We start from the raw sequence: 25013 nt of genomic DNA, 5'->3' as shown, positions 1-25013 counted from the left end.
ATAGATGCATGTGGTTCTGTGCCATTTAAACAGGCCCTAGGGCCAGTGAAGGGACAAACTCTGGGAGTGGCTGCAGACACCACCCCAGGAGAAGGCTCCACTGACCCAGGCTGAAACCAGGGTGAGGGCCATAGACCCGAAAGATTGTGTCACTCAGATTCGTGCAGGTGCAGGGTTGGCCCTGAGAAGGAGTTACATTTTGCTCCCTGGGCTCCTTGCTTGCCTCACCCTCGTCCTGGCCTCTTCCCCAGGAACTCCTGATTCCATAGTTTAATAGATGATCCCAACTCTACTGGCTGCTTCTTCCCAGCACAGCCAGACAGCAGCGTATGCAAGAGAATTCTGAGCTGAGGCAAAGTTTTCTTCACTCTCTGTCTAGATCAGAGGTTTCAGTAAATCCCAGGGGTTGAATTAAGGCTCCATGTGCTGAGCAGGATGACAAAGTAATAAGGAGAGGGATAACATATTCTAGGATAGCCTCATGCATCTACCTCGGCGTTGGCACCTTGGAGCTCAGGTGTACACTGTTATTCCAGGTGGGTTTGATGTTATCACACACCAGGGAGGCAACAGCTCTACTCCCATTCGTTGAGCACTTAATACGTGCCAAGGCTTTCCTATACGCTGCTTCATTCATTACCCAGCACCCCAACTCTAATTGTTTGGTATTTCCTGTTTGTCAAAAGAGGAAACTGAGTCTGGAGGAGATTAGGTAACTCTTCCAAGGTCAACAGGGAAGTGGCAGAACGAGGATTTGAATGCAGTCTTTCTGAATCTGATGTCTGGCCCTTCTCGACGAGGACTCCTCTATCAGCCTGAGAGAAAAGACTAAAAACTATAATTCAGGCAACATGAACTCAAGACCCTGGGTTTAAATGAGGTAAAAAAAAATACCAGAGGCATTTCCACATTTGATTCACATGCCAGACTTCCACGGATTTGAAATAAATCCCAGTTGGACCATAATAGCTTTTTTTTTCTTTCAATTTTTATTGAACACAAGTATTCTGACAGAATGCAAAGTCAAAATTCTCAGTTAGTACTCAGTATTTACACCAGTGAGAATGGAAACAAAGGTGGTATCGATGTTTCACTTGGTAAAAAGTTTGTAACAAGAGAGAAGGCCCCCGAAGTCGGGAATGCTGGGTAGAGATGTTAATGGAGATCTGATAACCACCATCCAGACAGACAGCCTACAGTGAAAACCTGGGACTTGGAAGGCTCCATAGAAAAGTGTGAAAATAGCGTTCCACTTCAAAGCTGCACTATATATACTACAGCCCTTCAGGGTTCCGAGGCTCCGTGCATGGCACTTGAGTGCCCCTCCAGCAGAACCTGGCCACGCTGGTATTTATGTGAATACATATGTATGGCACATACACATATAGACACATAGACACTGGAAACCGGTAGAGTGATCCCTCCTTCAAAAAATTAAAAAAAGGAAAACTATAAGCTTTTATCCTTTAACATAAAAGATAGAATGTCTTGAAAATAAAGTGACTCCCTCTTTGATTTTAAAGAAAGCATTGCTCTGTTTCTTATTTTTTTTTTAAAGAAAAGAAAGCTCATGCATGCAGAGACAAATCTATGTATGATGGGAGAGAGGCAAAACAAAAGGTTGGCAGAGTTTTGGGTTCCAGCCAATGGCAGAGCCAGGGTTTAGGGATGGGGCAGGGGAGTCAGCTGCCCTGGGCCAGGTTATCTGAGGGTTGACCATACCTCTTTCTCTTCCTAACCACCGGAACCAAAATCAGTTTACTTGACCACAACTCCTTGGAGTGAGATGCACAGTCTTGACGAGGTATAGTGTGGGCTTGGCCTAGGTAGTCAAAGCCATTAACATCACAAGATGAGGAACTGATTCCACTGACAACCTGGGGAACCGGAAGAGCCTACCACTCCCCGCTGGGTCCTCTCCGTCTGTCTCAGACGCCCAGGAGCTCCCATCTGCTGTGTGCTCTGTGTGCACTGTCTTCACCTGACTTGTTCCTGAGGGCCTGTGCATTCGAACCATAGATTTGTGCAAGCCCTAACATCAAAGGGCCAGAGCTGTGTAGACTGGGATCCTCCATTTCCATCCCCAGGAGCTGAGAAAATGCAAAATAACCCCACATTGAGCAAATGACAAGACCATTATTTTTCACAGTTTGATATGATTAGCATAGCGCCACTGATTAGTCTGCAGAAGTGTCAGAACACTGGGGAGTGTGGCCCACAGAACAGACTCAGGGGAAGTCTTGCTACCCTAACCTCTTGCTGTTTTGTACCTTGCGAAAGGTACCTGCAGAGTGCTCATTTCTGTTGACTTAGCATCATCTTCATTATCACAATCGCTTTTACTTCATTTTCTTTGTTTAAAGGCTTCAATTCCTTTAAGATTTATTTTTGTTTCCTGAATATTTTTTTCTGAACTATCTGCTATACCTTCCACAACCAAACTATGTTGAAATTTTATTTCAATACTATGACAAAAACACGTTTCACACTAAAATATTCACGCATCCACAGTGCACAAGCTTGCAGTTCTAAAGTAGAATGAGGGAAAAAAAGCAAAATTTCTATACAAAGGGCTGGCTTTTCCCTTCTCCCCCCTCCCATCCCCCTTAAAGTTTTTGTATTTTTTTTTTCCCCCCACTTGGTTTCCAATCCAGGAAAGTTGTGTTATGACTCCAGACAGCAGGTTGGTTTTTTTTTTTTTTCTCTTTTGTTTCCACAAATGCTGCCTAAGTGAACAGAAGGCCGATGTTATTTTACTTCAACAGACTTCCAAAAAAAGACACTAATTCCCTGAAGCACACATGCTCTTCCGCTCAAATCTAGATTCTGGGCTCAAAAGGAAATTGTACGTATATATTTTATTTGGCTTTCTACAAAAAAGGGGATGTTTGGGGTAAAAATGTGTGTTCACCAAGACCAGCCCCAACTATACAATCTTCTCTGCTTCATTCAACAAAGCCTAAGAGTCCTTCAAAAGGAAGGACAGGGATGCCTGGGGAGCAGATCCTTTTCACAGATACAGGCAGGTGGTAGCTAATCAGAAGTGGTCTAACCCCCTAGGAAACAAAAAAGAACTGAAAACCCGAAAGCAAAACATTCCAGAGCAAGATGGATTTTCACCTGAGTCGCACACAGGCAAAAATTTCAAATCAGAAAGGGGGGAAGAGCCACTGTAAACAATCAGATTTCGTGAAGCTGTCCTGTGATGATCCTACACCCCTAGGCAGTACTTGTAACTTAAAAAAAAGGCAGCTATTTTACATGGACATTGAAACACAACTGAAGTCAAACATTTGTCAACTTGTAAACACTGGAAAGCAAAGTTGGCAGAAAGGTAAAAAAAAGAAGGAAAAGGAAAAGGAAAGGAAAAGAAATCCGAATACTGCAAATTGAGATCTACCCCCAGAAGCTGCAATTTGGCATTCTTCCTACAAAACAAGAGTCTATGTGGGAATTGAATTCAGCTAGAAAGGGTGACACACTTTGCATACTGAACAAATACAAAGTGAACAGAAATTATAACTTATTTATGAGGTTTTACAGAGTTCAAACTCGACTGAAAGTATAAAAATAAACTTGGACTTTGTTCATTCGGTTAGTCTTAGTGTCTGGAAGTATTTCTCTGAACCTGGTCTGTGCCAGTTGGGCAACACCAAGTGCGGTCTTCCTGAACCTAGATTTTTTTTTTTTTTCTGAGCTTCCTAGATTCTTAATTTGGGGTCCTTTTGTTTTATTTTTAAATGGTTTCAGGGAACGGAGAGTCCTAGTTTGGCTGTGGGTTTCACCTTTTTGTCTCATTTTCTTACAAGTGAGTGCACAACAAAGGAACCCTTTCTATAAATCTACAAAAAGGACATCCCACGTTGATCTGCTTAGTTTTTTTTTTTTGTTTTAAAGGCAAAAGACACTAAAGGAATGAGATGTGTGTGTGTGTGTGTGTGTGTGTGTGTGTGTGTGTGTGTGTATGCGATATTGGAGATGCTCTGGTGAAGCTGTTGTGTCACTTTTTATTTTGATCTTTGCTGGTATCTCGTCACCCATCATGCTTTGCTCTCGTTCTCCTTTGTTTGTGTGGCATCGTTGGGGACCGTCTTGACTTCGGCTGGCGCTGGCTTCGTTTCTGTCTCCTGGCACTCCGGCTTTGCTTCTACAGGACCCTTCCTGCGGAGAATCAGGAAAACAGCACTGAGACCACGGTCTGCAGTAACGCACCCTCTGGCCAGTTCCTCAAAGGGGGCTCCAGTTAGAGCACTGGTCTCCAAACTCAGCTGCACGTCAGGATCACCTGGAGTCTCTAAAAATCACTGGTGCCTGGGCCGTGTCCCCAGAAATCCTGATTTAATTGGTCTGAACGTGGTGACTTTTAAAAGCACCCAAGTGGTTCTAACTTGCAGCCAAAGTGGAGAGCCTCTGAATCAGTGGAAGGAGCCGTTCCAGCCCTACTCTGATGCCAGGGGCTCCAGCTTTACCTGGGGTGGTGCAAGTGCAGCAGGTGCAGCCTTTTCCTCACCCTGCATGGCTGCAGCGGCCCAGCTTGGTATGAATCATGTATGTTGGGCTCCCTGGTACTGATTCCAGGGGGCCCTCTGCAAACCACCTGTTCTTGCCTGTCCTCGCCCCCCCCACCTCTGTGCTCTGCCTTTCCTGGTGATGCCCCTATGGCTTGCCCAGGCAGGGTAAGAAAATGCTCTGTTACTGAGGCAGCTTTCCATGGGAGTCAGGTGAGAGGCCAGAGTGGGCTGCCGGGCTGCAGGGGAGCTGAGTGGGGTGGAGTGGGCGGGGCTGTCCTTTTATTTTCTGACAGATTCGGGGCTCCTGGTGAGGGTCCCCTTGCTGCTCTTGGTGGCAGCACCTCCGCTTATCTGGGAGCAGCCACAGGAGCCTCTATAAAGGCCTCTGTCTGACTCTGCCTCTATCAGTCCCAAGAGTGAGAATCTGGTTTAAGGACGTACCAGAGCAGACTCAGACCCCAGCCCCAGCTGGTGCCCCTGCATTTTGGCCTCACACTGAAGAATCCTGTAAGCTGAAGGACCTGGCCTCGAACTTGGAAGACCCAGCGGTCACTCAGTGCTTGGGAGCTCTGTGTCTTCCCAGTCACTCAAGGGCAGGAGAAGCAAGGGTGGGTGTGTCGGTTGGAGTGTGACGGGGCCTTCTGGACCACACAGAGCCTCTCCCCACACGAGCCTCAGGGTCTGCCTCCTTACTTCCCGAATACCCGTGCCATTCTGCTGGGGACTCGGCCTTGCCCTGGATGACACACCGCCTGCGGGCCCCAGGGTGGCCGATCAGGGCACCTTGACCTCCTTTAGCTCACTTCCCAAGCTACGCTCATCCGTGGCCCGAATGCAAAGGCTCCTGCAGGGACGACAGACGCCACTGCTAAGATGATAAGGATAAAACCTAATTAACGTGGCCTAATTAGTCAGCAGGCGGCTGCCTGCCGGGCCTGCTGCCTGTGCCCACTCTCTGCCTCGGCCCAGCCCCTGGCTGACAGTCGCCTCGGAGAAGCTCTGGAGTAGGCTGAAGACACATCTAACAGGGAGGACACAGCACAAACGCACACCACCACGGGACACCCCCCGACGACAGTGGACAGAGAGAGGCCGTACTCGGTCTTGGCTGGCACAGGAGGAACAGCGCCGTCGGCCGTGGAAGGAGCAAGCTCAGGGGCTTGTCCACTGGCCCCGACGGCGGGAGCAGGAGAGCCCAGGGCTGCAAAAACATCCTTTGCAAGGTCAATATCTGGGGTCTTGAAGTTCCCTTCATCCATTTTAAAGTCCTCGCCCTGGGCAGGGTTTGTGGTGCTGATGGAGGCCGCCTCGCTCTTCGGGCTGGCGAGGGCCCTGGCTGCCTCGGCCGGGCTCTTCGCGGTGCCGGGCTGGGTGGGCTCAGGGTCCGGACCTTTGGTGCCGGGAGCCTCCTGCTTGGCCTGGGGGGCTTCTGGGGTGGGGGTCGTCGGTGCCACCGCTAGGGGACCAGCTGCCCCGGCCGGGGGGGGGACCGGCTTGCCGGCCGGAGGGGCCTTGGGGGCCTCGCCCGCACTGGCAGGGGCGCTGGGGCTGAGCACGGCCCCCTGGTTTGCCAGGACGCTAGAGGACAGGTTGCTGGCGGCGGGGGCTGAGGTCGGGGGGTCGCTCAGGTCAACGAGGGGGGCGACCTTGGGGGCTGAGGCTGGGGGCGGGGAGGTGGCGGCGGCGCTGGGCCCCTTGGAAGGGGTGGCCTGGCCGGCGGGCACAGAGTTTGAATCAGGGGTGGCCGTGGCCAGGGGGGCGATACTGGAGGTGAGGGTGGTGGTCTCACTGGTGGGGCTGTTCTGAGCAGTGGCAAAGGTTTCGGTGATAGTGTCAGAGTTAGCGGTGACGGTGGTGACAGAAGGCAGCATGTCCTCAACAGTGGCTGTGGTGTCAGCAGGCAGCCTGTGGGGAGGACAGGAAGTAGAAGAGATAGACGATGAAGCTGAGACGGACAGAGAAGCCGGGAAGGGCGGAGGCCAAGGCGGGGGCCGGGGGCTGGCATGCGGGGGACGCACAGGCATGGACACAGGCCCACAGAGAGAGGAGGACGCAAGAGGAAGCACACGCCCAGGCGGGCAGAAGAGGACACAGGAGACAACAGAGAACTCGGCAGTCTAACAGGGCCTGTCACCTTCCTCCCTGCTGACTCCCCTCCCGATCTGCACGGGGCTCCCTTCCCTAGGGCCCTGGCGGCTCTGTCGGACCCCTGCCTGCATCTCGACTCAGGGAGAGGCCAGCTGGAGCTCAGCGTCCACCACCGCAGGCGTCATAGGTCCCTGGGGAATTGGGCCCACCTGCCCCAGAGATGAAGAGGGCTCCACGTGGTCCCTCAGGGCTGTGGGTGGTCCAGCCAGAGATTCTGTGCTTCCATGAAACTCCATTTCCTTCAAACCCACAGGACCCACGATACCCATGTGGTCATTACCATCACAGCTGGATGTGGCTTCTGACCGAGGGTCCCCAAGGCTTCCGAGACCAGGAGAACCAGGGAGCTTTTACCAGGGCCCCAGCTTCCCTTGCCCTTTTAGGAAGAATGCAGAAAGCCCTAGAATTCTTGGAAATCCTAAACAGAATCTGCTAAGCTCAGCCTCTCTCAATGAAGTTTTGTCTACTTAAGCCATTTCCAGAATGTGTGTGTGACCTGGGCACAGGGTCTAGGGATCCCACGTACGCACGGAGGCTTTAAGGCATCCACAGCCACCCAGGTAGAATCAAGAATGCCTCGTCTCTAGGGAGAGAGTGGGGTCAGGCGCTCCTGGCCCAGCACTCCAGAATTCTGGCCTGCCATGCTCGGCGGGGAGCCGTGGGTGGGAAGCATGGAGCTGTGCGTAGGGTGATGCGGTGGGTGTGAGGCTCTGCCGAGGAGGTGGCAGCCCGACCCGCCCACGTACTCGGGCTCCGTCAGCGGCGTGGTCTCGTTGGGCTCAGTGTGTTTCCCTCCGTCGTGGTTTGGGGTCCGCTCCTCCTCAGTTCGCACCTCCACGATGGGTTCCTTGGACTCATCTTTCCTGTGGAGACAGCTCTGCTGGTTCCATCCCAGGGAGCTGGGGGATGCAGGGGGCTCCCAGGGAAGCCAGCTACAGCTCAGGCACCTGTGCCTGGCCCGAGGCTGAGAGGGGGTGGCGGTGGGATCCAGAACCAGAGTCAAGTGCGTCATCTCAGCCCCCGCTCTCACTAGCTGTGTGACCTGCTCACCCATACCTCCGTTTCCTCACCTGGAAAATGGGGCAAATAACAGTCTCTACCTTGCCTAGACGTTATGAACATTAACTGAGATAATGGATATAAAGTGCTTAGCACAGTGCCTGGCACAGTTCAGTGCTCAAGTCATCTATATTCGTATACACGTAAGTATGTATGCGTATGTGTATGTGTATACGTAAGTACGAACACGGATAAGTATATGATGTATATATAAGTATACGTGTACGTATATGTTAAGTATGTATACGTGTAAGTATATGATGTATGTATACGTGTAAGTGTATACGTATAAGTATATGTAAGTACATACATGTGTAAGTATAGCTATACGTATATGTAAGTAAAACATGTATACGTATATGTATATGCATGTACATACATGTATAAGTATATGATGTATGTATATGTATATACAGTGCCTGGCATGGGGTGGTGCTAACAACTTATTTCCTTGCTCCGTCCCTTCTCGCCTTGCTCCACCTCAGCCCCACCCAGTGACAGTCTGTGAAGGTTCCTGCTATTTGGCTCAGGATCTGTTTCTCCAGAGATGCTGGAGCACATCCTCCAGGAGGATGCTGGATCGTCCTCCAGGAGGACAGGTATTTTCATCTGCTTTGTTCACTGCTGTCCCCTAATGCCTGGAGATGGTGCCGTGCCCGTAGCGGCTGCGCCATAAATATTTGTTGAATGATGGATGCATGAATGGCAGCAAGGCAAGTGTGTCTCTCAAATGCTGACCCCTCCCTGGTAGCTCCCCTCCAGGCTTAGCTCTGACAATTCCCCTCATTTTGACCTATGTAGGGATTTCAAACGTCTATGCGATTCTAGTTGTGGGGTTGGGTCCAGGTGTCTGCTTTTTAAACAGGTACCCCTGAAGACCCTGCTTTGAGAGACAGTTCTCTAATGCTCTGCTCCCCTCGGGGTTTCCAATGGGGAAGCTGAGGTGGCTCCCTTGCTGGACCCCAGGCCGGGGCAGAGTCTAGCACTCCGCAGCAGCGGGTGGATCTGCACTCACGAGAAGGCGGCTTTGCCCTCCTCCATGTCCTTGCCCTTGGCTCCAGGCCCGGCTTTTCCGCACAGGTTGACGGCGATGCACATGAGCAGGCCACATTTGTTCAGGAAGTAGCAGGTGACGTCCACGGCCACCAGGAGCAGGACGAAGGTGACGACGAGGATGCCCACGATGGCGCCCGTGCTCAGGCCTGAGGTGGGGCTGCCGTTGGCTTGGGGGGGAGGGAGAGAGGGATGGTGTTGGTTAGTACACTGAGATGCAGACCTGGACCTGCCGAGCAACAGCCCTGGGGGTGGGGTAGAGCCCACAGGACGGCTGTGGCATCTGTGTTCAGAGTGACACTTTCCCTGGGGCCTTTCTACCCGCAGGTGTTGAGACAACAGGGTCTCTTTCTATCTTCAAGAGGGAAGGATGGCAGCCTTCTCTCATAGACCAGGGGACAAGGGCACAAGGCACCCACAAGTCAGGAGGAGACTGGGCACTGTGTCTCAATCCCTGCTCTCAACCCACACTCAGCTGGTCTCCCCGTGAGCCCTGGGAGCTGCCAGGGACAGGGTCCCAGATGGGGCGACAGAGGGTTCCCAGGGCTTCCTTTGGGCTTGTGGTGACGTCAGGCACAACAAGATGCCCCGCGCACCTCCGCGCTTCCTTCCCCCTTTTTAGGAGCCGCTCCAGAGGATCCCGACTTTGGACCACATCCTTCTTCATTGCACCAAGAAGACGAATGAAGCTCACTTACTCTGGAGATATAGGGGCCTCGCCAGGCCCAGAGGGCAAGGTGGAAGGTCTGGGAATACTCACCATCTGGGAGCCAGGCACGCTTGGATCAGATTTCAGGAAACCCAGCCGACTCACCCAGAGATGCACGCACGCACGCACGACAGGCTCACTCACACAGGACACGTGCCCACCACAGACGGACACACATTCTCACCTTTGAGCAGCACCCAGCATCCCCGCTCTAGCTGGACTCACTTGAATGACTCAACCTCTGTGTCTTACTCCCTGGTGTCCATCTAGAATCCCCTGGGGGCCCTGGGCTATTGATGGTATCACAGAAGGACCCCAGGCTCGGCTCCATCGGGTCCCCTTGTGATGGTTGCTAGGTGCCTGCGGTGGACCCCTGACCGCTTGGTGATTCCCACCAGCATCTGGGAGGCGGAAGGCTGTGCTGGGGGAAGCAAGGACTCATGCGGAGCTCTGTGGAAGCCGGTGTGGAAACCATGACCCCAGGCTGAAAAGTGGGTACCCTGCTTCATTTTTCTTCTTCTGGGAAGACAGGGTTCCAGAAGGGGCAGCCCCATCGTACCACCAGACCTTGTCTGAAGCTTCCTGTGTCCTCCGGACCCACTGGGGTCACCCAGGCCTGTTGACTGGAGGCAGGAACTGTGGCCAACACAACCTGGGTCTCACTGGGCCTTTGCTGAATCTGGGCCAGGCCCAGGGGCCTCTGGCCACATCACGTGCCAAATGATGGAAAGAACAGTAGCTCAAGGTGACAGAGATGGGCCACACACTCTGTCTCCCTGTGGTTTGTGCTCCTGGGCGGCCCTCTGTGTGTCCCAGGGGCCCTGCTCAGGCATGGCGGGGCTCCTTCAACTGCTGTCCTATTCTGATGGCCCTTATTTCTAACTTCAATTCAGGGTATAGGCCACTGGCCAGCACGTAAGAGACGACCACTCACAACCTAATTCCTGGCACCCAGGGCTCAGCTGGGCCTACGCCGCAGGAGCCTCCTAGGATCTTGAATATTTTTGGCTCCTTGGGACCTTGTTCTTGCTTCCCAGCCCCTCCTCAGGCTCCCCCACTGGTCCCTTTCAACCCCACACTGAAGACACAGCCTGTTCCCCAGGAAGGCCCGAGTCTGGCAACGGGCTCCATGCTCAGAGGACCCAGCTCTGGCCACTCTGTCTCTGGGCTTTGGCAGCAGGAAACCGGCCACGGGTCCCTGCGTTCAGCTAGAGCCGGTCTTCTCCCCAGTAGCACACCGTCCACTCTGCTTCCCTGTGGTGCCCACACATCCACACACAAAAGCAAAGAAAGACATGCAGGCCTTCCTGGTCTTCAGAATACCAAAGCTGCTTCCCTGAACAGGGAAGAAATACGGCCTTGGGCTTCCTCCCCATCCCATGACTCAGGGCTGGAGGCCAGCTGACACCCGTACCCAATAGGTGTTAAGTGTCTACTTCCTGCAGAAGGAGCCTAAGGTATTTCTGTGGGGAAAGAATGTCTGTATTTTTGGACTCAAAGGCACTAACACCATGTTCTGAGGTTTATACATAAATATGGTTTTAGGGAACTAGTCACGTCTCTAAGGAAGAAAAATAAACCACTGCAAAGCTGCTCCGTGTGGGAGAAGCAGCCGTTATCCACCTGTGCTCTGGGCTCAGCAGACCCATCGGAGGGCTGCACTGCTCTGAAGGCCAAGGCCAACACCTCCAAGGGCCAGGAGGACGACGAGACTGATATAAAACAGAAGGTAGGGCAATGGTCTTCTCTCTCATTTGATATAAAATTCAAATTCTTTCCCTTGGTCTAAAAGGTGCTACACGTGCTGTGGACTCTCCCACTCCTCTGAGCATCATAACTCAGGGCACTGAGCCCTGCCGCCCATCCCTGTGCTCCAGCCGGGAGCGCCCCCATTCTATCTGCTCACCACGCCCAGCCCGTTCCTGTCAGAGTGCCTGGCTGATGCCTTGCCTGGAACCCTCCAGCCCCGTCACCTTGTGGTGGCTCTTTGTTATCCTGCAGGTTCAGCTCAAATGTCACCTTCTTGCAGAGGTTCCCCCCTCCCCTGCCCCGATCTCTTATCTACTCAGGCACCTCTACCCAGTACCTACCACATTACCCTGTTTTATTCTCTTCTTACCACTATCTGCCATTTTCTGTTCATTGACATGCTTTTCATCTGGCTGCCCCACCCTCTAGAATATCCTGGCAGGTACCCTGTCTGTCTCTTGTCTCCCCAGCATCTAGGACAACCCAACTTATAAGAAATGTTCAAAGAATATTTGTTGAACAAAGGAACAGTGTTTAGCCTTGGAGATAAGAACACTGTCTCCAAATATTTAAAGGTGTGTCATGAGAAGGAAGTAGTCTTATTCAGTGTCCCTAGTGGATGGCAACTATGGGGGTAGGAGGCAAACTTGAGCTCACATGAGACAGAACTAACACACAAGAGCTATTTAAGTGTGGTGTGAGCTGCCTTGGAAGAGCTCCCTGTTGCCAGAGGCATTCAAGCAGAGGCTGGAAAATCCCTTGGCCGGGATACCATAATGCTCTGGATGAGTTTCCTGCACTGGGAAGAGCCTAGGCTAGAGGATGTCTTCAGGTCCTCTTCAACTCTAAGAACCTGTCATTGCATGTGAGATGTCCTACAGTCCCCAGCACAGGGTACAGATTCCCTAATGTCCATGTCCTCCACAGTGTGTACTGAGCAGGACTTTTCCCTGCAAGACAATTGGTAGGTCCCATCTTTATTCATTGATTCTTACAATTTTATCTTTAGTTGAAAAATAAATACTTTTTAGCATAATGTTTCTCCACCTGCAGCAGAATTCCTGGGGTGCTCTGTTAAGAATTCAGATTCTGGGGATCCCCCATTCCACCAAGTCAGAATCTCTGGGGGTGAGGCTCAGGCTCAGAATTTGATGGAGCACCCCAGTGATTCTTATGCACCCCAGACTTTGAGGACCACTGTTTCTAAGTTTTCTGCCTGCATTACAATGAATAACAGCTGTTCCTATGACTCCCCACCCAAGGATGAGTTGTGCAGTCTTACCTGGTGGCCCTGACCTAACTGATGTACTGGATGGATGGAGAGAGAGCAAAGACTTATCCCCAAGGGACCACCCAGTTCACCATTAAGCGTCTAGACTTCCAGAGGAAGTGAGGTACCCCTCAAGCTGGAGAAAGGATGTGCGGAGCTTTTACAAAAAACTGTAAATAAAGGAAACACCGGATGCAAATGAAAGGGTATCCAAGTCAAGCCAACATTCATTACCTCTTGGTGGCTGTTACAGAATTGTTTAGTCCAGGAAACTAGAAGGACAAAGGTTATCTCCTGCATCCTGCTTAACATTTTACAAAAGGAAAAGAAAACAACTTTGGGGTCTATCTTTGCATGACCTTCCCCTGACCTCTCCTGGCTACCCCAACTGCACACCTGCATACATAGAGTGCTTCTTGGGAGCAGTTCCTCCACAACCTCTGGGCTTAGAGCTGCGCTGAACGGTAGGGCTATGAAGCTGGGACTGCCCATCCTCTGTGGTTCCTGGTCTGCGAGGTGTCGGCACTGAACACCTGGCTTGCCCAAGACTGAGACCTACAAGTGCCTATGCTCATAAATGCCTCAAAATGGGAAGATATCTCCCACCTTGCAGTTGAGGGGGCCCGAGTCACTGTGTCGCGGGACATCAGTGCAGAAGTGCCCCCTCCCGCCTCCGACTCTCGGAACCATTAAGCTGAGGTTCTGGTTCACTCGTCTGCTTGTTCCTTCCTGGAATCTGCTGAATAGATGGCTGGCCTTGGGGCTTTCAGGAGGCATCCAACTAAGCGTGATTATAAACAGAATAGGGCTTGCCAATGAGACCCTTCTCTTAGATTCTCTCTGTCACCACGTCACTCTGTGAAGCCTCTGATATGAAGTCGTGAAGGGAGCCGTGCTATCGGGAGAACTTGCAACAGAGTTGTGGCTCTGGTGGCCCAGAGTGTGCCCCTGATCCCAAGGTGACCACCTTCTGGCTCTGCAAAGGCACTTTCCCCTCGCCCTGTCTGCTGGGGAAAGTCCAAGGAGGCGGTGACCCACAGCAGCTCTTAGGAGAGCTGAGAAAACTGCATCGCTCCTCACGAGGAAGGGAAAGCGATTCCTGTGGCTAGAACTCCACTCAGCAAGCACGAGTTTGGGGTCCAATTTAAAGGGCTCTCTGGGGCAATCAGAGTAATCCAGGTACCTGTGAGGTGGCGGCAGAGGGATTTGGGCACTTTGTAGGACACACAACTATCAAATAAAATCCAAACACGCTGGTGAGTCCACATGAACTGTTATTTCCTTTAATAATGCAAAGGTGTAAACTTCGTCAAGGCCTCGCTGATTATCTACACAACAATGTTAGCATTCTTATTAGTAGAAAAACGTGATCCACACCTGCCGTATAAATATTCCAAAAAATGAGCAGAGAAGCCCTGTGGCGTGTTGAGACTGGGCAGCATTGAGACAGGGCGCAGGGGCAGGGCGGCTGAGCGGGGCAGCGAGCGTTCCCTCCTTCAGGGCCTGTCTTAGGGGTTCCCGGCAGGGCTGAGGGCTGCAGCCACCATGAGAGAACTCAGTGTCCGGTGGGAGTGGGCGTGCCTGAATGCTGTCTCCCGAAGGGCATCCCTTACAAACCATGGGCCTGTCTGAATGGGGCCAATGCAATGACCCCAAAGTTGCTTCAGCTGAGGCCTGCCTGGCCCAGAATAAGCTGAGGGGACAGGGTCATGGATGTCAGGCCTCCCCACACTTTGGGCCAGATCTTCAGAAACACAGACATAGGCCCTTGCCTATGGGACTGGAACCAGGGTGGGGCAGACCTCTGAGATGGGCCCTCCTGGTTGAATATGCAACTTCTGCCGAAGATGATACCAAGAGCCTGCCGGGAGTCAGGGGACAGTGACGGATGACCTGCGTGAGGACCACCTCTCCCTCCTTTGCCCTCCTAATGGCCCTGGGATTCTACGCCGGGCCCGGAGGCACCATGGGCCTCTTCTTGATACTCTGCCTTGTGCCTAAGAACCGTGTCTGCTCCTGCTGCCATGGTGGGACGGGAGATGGGGGATCCCGGGGGAGAGGTTCATGGCAGGGCTGGAGGCCAACAGGGCTGGGGCGAGAGGCGCTGCCTGGCTGAGCTGTTGGGTAGCCTGTGGCCTCCGGTGTGTGTACCTGACCCTCTAAACTGCCAGCGCTGGGGACACGGGCCTGTGCCCACTGACACGGGCAGCTCTGCCCTGCAGACCATAGGATCATTTGGATTCCCAAAGAGAAAGGCTCGTCTTTGAAAATAACAACAGAACCAAAAAGTAAAGAAACCAAAAAGAACAAAATTCTGTGGAGATGCTCAGAGATGAGATATGTGGAATGATATGTGACCACAACGGAGGGGGCAGTTTTTATTCAGGAGAAGGTACCCCCGAGCTCAGACACTGACGCCCCTGAGCAGGATTCACCCGAGTCTCTATGGGGAACTTTAACAAATGCACCTCACCTCCTCTCCTGGGCATGTCGGGGGGTACCCCCAACAGCAGAGGGGAAGCTGGCTTCCACCAGAATTTTTAAAATGTCACTGAAGCCACTGACCGACAGGGGGTCGGGGCACTCAGGCAGTATGACAGGCTGGCTGGGTTCCAATTTATGGGCACTCCGGGCTGGCCCTGCCTCGCGCTCTACTGAGCACGTGTGGGGAGAGGGTGCGACTCGCGCCAGGCTCACAGTGGATGCTTCCAACCTGGGGGACTGATGCTTACGCGATAATGTGGGTCACAGTTGGGCCACATCCGCCAAGACACGAGGTCTGTGGCTGATCTGTAGCCATGTAGCAGGTATCACCCTGACTGGGAGACACGCACCTTCCAGAGCCCACAGGTGCTGGGCACGTCCTAGGTTGGCCCTGTTCACAGAGCCAGCGTCGGGTGCTGGTTATACTACCAGGACCAAGGCGCCTCCCAGGATGTTGGATCAGCCCCAGAAAATACTCAACAAATCCGAGTTCTTCCGCTGCATGGGCAACAGGGTGACTTACTTTGCCCATCATGCCAGCAAAATGCTCCGGCGAATCGCAGCGGGCTTGCCAGGGGCACTTAAATGCGAGCGAAGCCAACTACTTATTGAAGGGCAGCAGAGGAGCACAGGGTTACAATGGGGACACGGGGTGATTTTAACAATCTGATGCAAGCTTTAGAGAGTACTTAGAAATCCTTCTCTGCTACATCATTTTCAGGTAAGAACCAAAAATGCAACCAGTAGCAGATGTGCAGAAACTTTTCTGTAAACTTAGTGTAATGGTTTTTTTTTTTTTTAATATATATTATATAGAGAGAGTTTAAAGAGAAGCGCTCCCAAACATTTTTATACTGCTATGAAAAAGGGGGCAAACTCCTTATGAAGTGGCACAAAAGTATCTGTGAAGGGTAATAAGTCTGGAGGTCCAGCTTTTTCCAATTGCCAAACCTTCCTCTTCCACAGAGAGCTTGGTGGTGTGGCCATGGCAGTCCTGACAGATTCTTCCAAAGGGGGCACTGATCATTATCGTAGGAACTGGGCTTTTAGGCAAATTAATTTTTTTGGCATTCAAGTTCCTAACAGAGCAAGAGAAGAGTCACTGCAGAGAAAAGCAATGAGACAAAGGTGTAGGATGCGGAGGAGCCTCCCAAGGTCGCTGCAGGTGCCAAGCAATGGGTCCCCAGAGAGAATGTGATTGTTTAAAAACAAATGCGGCAGTGGGGATGTCCCAGTGACGTCCAAGGTGATATGTGTGACGACAGACACAGGAAGGGGAGGGGGGAGGAGGAAAGAGAAGGAAGAGACAGAAACAGAGAAAAAAAAAATAGATAAAAAGAAAAAAAGAATAGGTCAAATATAGAAAATGCAAGAATCAAAGGTTAATTCAACTTTGTAAATTAAACTGACAAAGGTTAGAGAAGAGTTCAGTGCGGTATTATCACCATAAGGCCAGTTCCGAAGCTCAGCAAGGCCAGAAGCAGCACAGCAGGGTGAATTCAGGGGTTAGGGGTCAGCGAGCAAATGAAATTTAAGTGAGAGAACAGAAGCCTCCACAGGCAAATACAAGAGTCTGATTAGGAAAGTGTTACCTTTGATAAGGGGAGGTCTCTAAGATGCAGTCAGGAGTCTCCCCACGGCCTTCTAGTCTCTAGAGCTTTTTACACATTGGGGTAGAGATGCATCTGATCACTGTAGTATATGCAGCAAACTGTATGCAAGGATGGGGGCCACCTTTTCAGCAATAAATCGGACTCTTCTTCCTATTGTACAATCCCCCCACCCATAGCGCTCTTAAAGAGAATCTAGTTCTGCACCTCTCACCTCCACCACCCACTGACCACAGAATTCCACCGTGAACGTACATCTCATAATTCAGAGGTTTTATTCCCAGGTCCCAGAGAAGTCCAACCAAGCAACCTCCTTCTAAAACCTATGCAGTAGAGCCTGAAGCCCTCTTGGGGAGGTGAATAGCCCCTCCAACCCTCCCGTTTAACTGGGAGCCTGGGAGATTAGCCAGAAGGACTCTGACAACTCCGGTGGGCAGGACCCGGGGGACTGGTCTTCCCAGAATTTCTGTATCTGACATACAGTGGCCCCAACTTCTCCAACCCCAGAAGCTGATGCCGCTGGCAGTACCCAGCCTGGGAACGCAGTGTGTCGGAATCACCACCTACGAAGTCTTACCCAAGGAAATAGATGCCAGGAGAAATCTGTCTCACTGCAAAGAAATCACTCAAGGCTTCTCACTCCCCCATCTCCTAAGTGCCCCATAAAAGCCGAGCAGATCTGGACACTCCCACCACACTGTCAGTTTCAGAGAAAAACTGACCCAAGAACGCAGAGACAGAAGCGGCAGAGAATAGAGAGGGCCACCTCTATTTGGACAGCCTATGAAGCAGTCAGGAGAACATTGTTTACAGTCACAACTAGATGCCTTGGCTTCATCACTGACCACGTGACCAGTGCCTGCAGAGAGACACCCACCCTAGCCTATGCTAAGGGGTCTCCCTGTCAATGCAGAGGGGAGGACCACGGACACTTCTCAGCTATGGCCGCCAACTCCCTGGGGGCCCGCACACATCTATCAGACACACACACTCATGCACAACCAACCATCGGGAAGCACACACTGATCTTACTTTGTTGCTGCTCGACTAACCCACTTCCACACACACAGCCCTGTGTCATAGTAGCCCATGTCCTTTCTGGCCTCTCTCCCTCTGGAAAGAGCAATTGTGATCACTGAGCTGAGAGCTGGGAGCAAGCACTCTAGACAGGACAGGCATAATGGAGGCCAGACGAAGGCCACTGGGAGGTTGGAGCATCTTCCTACCATACTTGGACCCCTCCACTAGGCTGCAGCTGTATGTTCTATGCCCACCTCTCCTGCCTGTGGTTGGCATCTGGCTGCTCTGGAAAAGCAGAGAGGGACAATGAAGATCTCTTTCTGCTCTGAGGAATTAGGTCATTGAGGAGACTGGCCATCAGCAGCAAGCCAGCTGGGCCGGAAAGCAGAACTCTCACTTTATTCCCACACTTGAGTTGGTCCTGGATCCCTAGAGACAGATCTGCATCTCTTGGGAGAGCTGCTCCCATCCCAGCCTCTAGCAGACTGGACTGCCTTTCATGGATGGGGGTTTCCAGCGTCTACTTTCTCCCCTTGTTCTGTTTCAAGTGGCTCAATTTAATCTTTCTTTCCATTGAGAGGCCCTTGGCAGAGAGGATTTTTAACTAACTAACTGGGCACCATATGTTCCTTCTCTCGGGGTTCCCACAGAGAAGAGATTTGGACCACAGTTGTGCAGGTAAGCAAGCATCAGATAGAAAGTGCTTAAAAATAGTTACGTGGTCCTTGTATGAAATCGTAGATAGCAGATAAGGTCTCGAAAAAGGATCCTTCCTCAACCAGCATCCAAAGCTTGGCTGGAGCTGGGGTCTTTCCCATCTGAGGGGTCCCGCGGACTGGCTTATCATCAGTCCTCCAAGGCTGAATGACACAGGACCTTCACTCAGGAGGCCTGGCCAAGCCTTCCTGGGGGTCCAGTCCATTGCAACCTACTGCACAGCCAGGTACAAAGCAAAACTAAGCTTTGCATGGGCAACCGATCATGAGGATGGCTGTAAGCAAGCGAGTTGTCAGGGGCTGTTCAGGCACATTAGGAGGTGCGGCACTTGTGCATTAATTCAAAGCGGGAAACTCACAGAAAGCAAAGCCGTCATACCTGGGATGGCTGTGGGCTGGGCCGAGGTCCTGAACACAAAGTGAGCTGCTTTGGACTTTCCCTGCTGGTTCTCAGCCACCACATAGACCTCGTACTCGGCATTCCAGTCCAGGGACTTGAGCATGACGTGGTCACTACCGGATGGGAGCCTGATCTCTGGTTTCCATTCGGAGGAGATCTTCTGGGAGAAACCGGCAAGAAAGATACAAGACACCAGAAAGCTTTAGATGAAATAGCTGCTAAGACCAGCTAACAGGAGGAACATAAGGGACTGTGCAAAACAGAAATAAAAACCAAATATAGCACATGGTCTTTATTCTTAACCAGCCTGAAAAACCCAAAGGTAAATGATCATGCAGGTTAGGAGGTCAACCGTGCGTGCCTGCAAATACAAACAGCGGCAGACTGCCAGTGTGGCATGGGGCCAACTCTTCAATGTCCTGTGCATCACCTTGAGAGCATGCAGGGACCCAAGCTACACTCTGGAATGCTGGCCCATGGCCTGAGGATGACCTAGAAGAGTAATCCAACAACTGTGTTTCTTGTTCTGTTTCAGAATGTTGGTCACACTCAGGTGTGTGACTCACCTCCCTGACATGGGAACACTGCACAGATTCCACTTTTATTAAAAATAAAAACTATCATTTATGGAGCACCCACTACATGCCAGGCATTGGACTAAAGGCTTTCTGCACATTTTCTCACTGCATCCCTACAACAAGCCTGCCAGCGCTTTTGCCAGGCCCTTACTAAAGCTGATGACGGGGAAGGGAGGGAGAGGTCAGGTGACTTCCCCAAGCCACATGGGCAGTCGAGCTGTGGCCAAGAGCCTCTGCGCCCAAAGCCTTTCGTAGAAGGGAGCTCAACACACATCTGCTGCACTGAACTGGATGGTCCTATTCCATGCAGTGTGACCTGGTCTCTGAGACTGGAGCTGGAGGTGTCACAGGTGTGAATTCTTCCGTCAGGTCCAAGGCTGAGGTGCCCAGAGTGCCTACAAGGTACACTCAGCTCAGCAGAGCACTGCCCAGGGCATAATTTCAGACACGAAACTGGAGTTATAGGTGCCCCTCTTTTCTCGAATGTTCTTTCCAGTTCTATCCTACACGTTTGCCAGTGAGTTTGTTCTGGGTGGGAGCCGTTGACTCACGTCTACTGGATATTGGGCTGCTCCCCGGAAGAGCAGAACATGCTAGCAGTGTCACCTGGTAGGTGGTCTAGCCCATGGCTGAGGCTGGTGGAAGAGTTACATTCCAGGAGAGCCAGCCGTCTTCCCAGAAAAATGCTTTGTACCAGCCAAAGAGATACCTTTAGGAATGGGATAGCACTCGTGTCATGGCCATGACCAGTGTAGGGAAATGCTGGAAGGGGGCGCTCGTGTCCTCAGAGTCTAACTGGAAGCCGGGCTAGGGCTCTAAGTTGGCTCCTGAGAGTGTCAGCATGTGCCTCATTTTAATTTAAAACGAAGAAATTCAGCAGCTTTTGTACTCTTTCTCTGAAAGGCTTCTTTCCTTGGCAAATATCATTACAAAAGAGAGAGCCAGAATATAAAGCAAACATTACGTTGTACATAATATATATATATTTATCACCATTTTAGAGAGAAGTGTTGTTTTTTTTTTCTGTCATGTGCTTGTATTTTCTTTTAGCTGCTCTTACAACTGCAGATTTAACTTTTATGAACCTGGTACATTTTGAGGAACAGCCTGAAATATGGGAAAATGTAATTACGTATACATTACGTAATATATACATTACATATACATTATGTAATACATATTAATAATATATAATAATAGTAATGTTCAGCAAACATTAGGATTTTGAGGTGGAAGAGAGAGGACAGTTAAGGTTGTCGAAGTCTAACATATCCCAGTGTTTTGCCCCAATTGTCTTTTTAAGGCAGGCCTGCCTGGCACAGCTGGGACGGCTCTTCTGGAACACTGACACCTGATGTGGCCTCATAAGGGAGATATTTCCAGCCCCAGCCTGCATCATAGCAGTGATTATCACAGTTACCATGTACAGAGTTTTCCAAGTGTCAGGCACATTTCAGGTTCTTTGCTTATGTTATAACTAATCTTTACAACAGCTCGATAAGCTCTCCCCATTTTATTGATGGAGAAATGGAGATTATGGAAGACTGGGTGACCTATTCAGGTCCCAAAGCTGGAATTAGGTCCCATGTCTGTTGGGCCACATCAGCATAACAACACATAATAACATCCTCCCCCCACACTGCCCACTTCCAGTGGGCTCCATGGGACCACCTGCCCAGTCCCTGCATCCTACTCCACAGCAAGGAAACCACAGGGACCTCTCAGATGGTGGTGCCTCTGGGCTGGGCCTTAGGAAAGTCAACTGAGGCTCCTCCTCCAACATCAGGCTCACACCGGACTTCACAGTTAAGTAGGAGAGGGCTGAGTGGACTGACAGGCTGCCCAGCGGCTGAGACGTGTGCCCAGGAGTGCTCTGTGCTGTGCGCACTCTCCGTAAACCTAACCGGGTTAGGGCTCCCACGGCACTTCAAGCAGGGCTGATCAAAAGGCAGAGAGGGAGTATGTCAAACTTCCTGGGAAAAGCCTATTTGGGGGGCTATCTGAAGAAAGAAAACTCCTCTCAAGTTCATTATTTTCTACGGGCAAGAAATCCTAGCAAGAGGCTATTTCCAATGCTCAGAGGCTGCCTCTAAACCTCTCAGCAATTGGTTGTGGAAGGCAATGGTCAAGGGTCATTCTAAAACCAAAAAACCACAATGGGATGATTTTCAGTTTGGGGTCGGGGATGACAGGTGGAATGTCAGAAATCTTAGATGGGTGGTGGGCAAACCCAGAAGAAAAGGCTTACGGCCAGGCTCACTGGTAGCCGGACAGCAGGGTGACAACAGCTCAGGTGGACTGCATGAGCACTGGGGGTGGGGTGAGGGAAGGAGCTGGTTTAGGACCTGAGGCAGTCCAGGCCGGGGGCTAAGGACCCCATCTCTTCAGGCACACAGACCTGGATTCAAACCCTGGTTGCCTGGCTGTATGAGTCACGCGGTCACTGACTGCATAAGCCTCACTTACTTCCTCTGTAAAGTGGGGATAATCATTAAGACCAACTTCGTAGGGTTCTTGGGGAGAAGAAAATGCATGTGATCATGGGCCTGCATGCCTGGCCTATGATACACACTTTATCCAAGTGTGATTATCAGATATCAGTATGTTATTTGCAAAAAGTACAGGGTGATGGCAAGATAACTTCGTAGAATAATTTAGGAAGCAGAAAAATCAATCATGGTATGGATTTGTCGTCACCAAAATCATTTTAGAGGTTTTAAAATGGTCTCAGTGTGTTTATCCATGCTATATGTAGCACAGAGGACCATATTCAATATCCTATGATAAACCATAATGGAAAAGAGTATTAGAAAAAGAATGTGTATATATATATATGTATAATGGAGTCACTTTGCTGTACAGAAGTAATTAACACAACGCTGTAAATCAACTGTATTTCAATTAAAAAATATAAAATAGGGGACTGAAAAAAAAATGGTCTCAGTGTAGACATGACCTAAAGGCTGCAAGTCAATCCTGGAATGTAAAACCCTAACCTGGACCCAGGAGCCACCTGCCAGGCACAGAGGCCGCCCCTGCCCCCCTGGGCTTTGCACGCTGCTGCTCCAAGAAGGCAGGTGTCAGGGTTGCGGGGTGGTGTGAAGCCCGGGAAGGAGGCCACTCACCGCTCGGTACTTGACCAGGTAGTGTCGGATCGGGGAGCCGCCGTCATCCTGCTTGATCAGGTTCACCTTAATAGAGTTTCCATCCTCTCCCATCTGCCCTTCGAGCTTAGGTGCACTGGGTTCCCCTGAAACAGCCACGTAATTCGCATGACATTTTCATCCACAAAACGAAAATCCAATCCATCAGAATGGGATGTAGTGATGGGGTGGGGCTGGCCTCTTGCTTTCTCAGCAATTCAAATGGTTAAAAAGCAATACATATAAAACTTTGAATTCCAGTTGGATGCCTCAGACTTAGCCCAAACTGAGAACGCCTTTTGGGAATGTTCTGGGAAACTGCCCTCCCTACTAGCATAGTCCTTTCACCATTTTAGAGAGAAGTGTTGTTTTTTTTTTTTCTGTCATGTGCTTGTATTTTCTTTTAGCTGCTCTTACAACTGCAGATTTAACTTTTATGAACCTGGTACATTTTGAGGAACAGCCTGAAATATGGGAAAATGTAAGCATTTAAGGAGAAAACTTACACCCATCAAATAATTTTTCAAAGCAGCCCAGTTTTTTTCCCCTGGATATATGATTCATCCCAGTGGTCTAATCCCTAACTGGGGTGGAATGATGCTGCATTCTTGTGACCATCTTTGTACGAATTAAATTTTATTACTTAGATTCATTAAAAAAAATAACAAGTTTCCAGTTGTGATTAAGTAAAGCACGAGTTGCTGTAGGCAAGTTTCTTGTAAGTATCCTGCATTTGCGGCTCAACAGCCTGAGTGATAATCCTTGGTACCTTGTATTAATGGAACGATCATTAAAGTCTTTTTATTTGTGAGAAGAGAGAGGGAAATATGTCTTTAGTATTTCTCAACAGAAAAAAGTCAATGTTTCTCTTTTCCTTGCAGTAGAACTCTGAATCCAAGGTCGAGAAGAAAGATAAGCTTGTCTGTGACAAACTACTAGGGCTGGGACGGTTCTTCAGGAAGATGCTGATTTACTTAAAGAGAAGCTATTTCATTAGTATATGTTGAAAGCAATGAGATGAGAGAACATCTGTTATAAAAAGTTAAAATGAAGATTTAAAACACTTGGGAACCCTGTACTTCCTGTGGAAAGCATCTCTGTATCTATTTCATGACCTCAGACAGAAAATTTGGAGAGCCTATAAAACAGTTACCTTCTGGGTGGGTGGTCCTCGCTTGTTCTCTGGAAGATAGAATCACAGACATGGGATACCAGAGCCAGGGGAGGCTTGTCACCAGGCTTTGGGCCTCATCACCCACAGTGTACCTTTCGTAATTTAATGAGAGGTTGCTGGTAAGGTCAGTCCAGCCCACCCTCCTCACCCAGCTACTCTGAGAACCTGCAGTGGCTGAGTGTCCTACTTTTCCTTTTGAGGCAAGGAGGAACCAGAGACAAAGCTAACGAGAGCCCTGCTACTCGGCCTGGGCCGGCAGCACACACACCACCTGGAAGCTCAATTAACAGGATCGCAAGGCGATCTTGGTGCACATGTACTAGTCATGGGGACACATAAAAGCAACAACAGGGAGGCTGTGTAATCTTAATGTCTGAGGGATAAAGTATTTAGGAAAATTTGTGTTTATTATGTGTTTTCTTCAATCAGTAATTAAGGAAAAAGAAAAAGAAAAACAAAAAGATAAATGGGCTTCAGGTAAAGACCTGTCCTGCTTTTACGCCACTATCTAGCCACCAGCACCAACTACTCAGTGGAAAATACTTAGAGATTTGGTTTAGATAATGTCAAGGTGCGTACGCTTCTCAAATTCTTTTGGACCATTCTAGGTCTTAGATAATATTTCAATTATGTCTTATACCATTAGAGATATGCAGTGCCAAAAAGAAATTCAAAGTGGAGTATATTTTAGAGCAGGGAAGGAGGTCTGTGTAGATTCAACAATGCTGAACAACGGAATAGGAGATGCAGTAGAACTTTACAAATTCTACTCTCTTGCTCAGTTAGAGTGACCACCTCGTCCTGGTTAGCCTGTGACTTTCCAGGCATTAGCACTGCAAGTCCTTTACCATGGACAAACCCTTAGTCCCAGGTGAAACGGGATGTTGGGGACCCTGGACTGAATGAAGACTTACATTGATCATTATAACTTTCTGTATTCAGAACTGCAACACTGACTCTGGGATTAATGGTCTCTTTGCCTTAAGAAGGAGGGAAGGAGGTGGCATCAGCGGTCCTTCCAACACACCCACCAGGCAAGGACCTAGTCCTTCCCCCGAGGCCTCCTAGGAAGGGAAATAGAGATTATTCCACTGGGGCTGCTCTGTCTGTACCTTCCTTACTATTTTCTCTCAGATTTGAGCTGTATGGCTTTCCAAGGCTGAATCAATACCACAAAACACTGAACCCTGCTTTGGGGGGAGTGTCTACTTAGAAGGGGCTTTCTCTGATGTTGTGAAGCTCCCTTTAGAACTGAATGCTAAGGATGCCACAGTGGAGCTCAGGGCGTCTAGTACCTTGGCTAGGTCACTGCCTCAGTCTCCACATTTGCAAAATACCAGATGCTCCCGAGGGCTCCTCCTCACTCTGATATCACCGTGACACTGTGAC

General features: G+C 50.3%; 1 protein-coding gene across 4 annotated transcripts in view; it reads right to left on the bottom strand.

The window, feature by feature from the left end:
• Positions 1-3869: 3869 nt before the first annotated feature.
• LOC133100091 (neural cell adhesion molecule 1) overlaps positions 3870-25013 on the bottom strand; it is a 316904-nt gene continuing 295760 nt past the window's right edge. Inside the window, exons 14-19 of one of the 4 annotated variants that reach the window (XM_061203992.1) lie at positions 22433-22557; positions 18709-18889; positions 8734-8941; positions 7406-7522; positions 5610-6416; positions 3870-4161 (exon numbers count right to left, since the gene is read on the bottom strand). In XM_061203992.1, coding sequence (XP_061059975.1) covers positions 4041-4161; positions 5610-6416; positions 7406-7522; positions 8734-8941; positions 18709-18889; positions 22433-22557 — 1559 coding nt within the window. In that variant the 3' untranslated portion in view covers positions 3870-4040. The remainder of the gene's footprint in view (positions 4162-5609; positions 6417-7405; positions 7523-8733; positions 8942-18708; positions 18890-22432; positions 22558-25013) is intronic. The other 3 variants (XM_061203993.1, XM_061203994.1, XM_061203995.1) reach the window with 3 other exon arrangements.

This window comes from Eubalaena glacialis, chromosome 10 (genome assembly GCF_028564815.1).
Source record: "Eubalaena glacialis isolate mEubGla1 chromosome 10, mEubGla1.1.hap2.+ XY, whole genome shotgun sequence".
In the NCBI taxonomy this organism is placed as follows: Eukaryota; Metazoa; Chordata; class Mammalia; order Artiodactyla; family Balaenidae; genus Eubalaena; species Eubalaena glacialis.
This window is presented reverse-complemented; position numbering and strand designations above follow the sequence as displayed.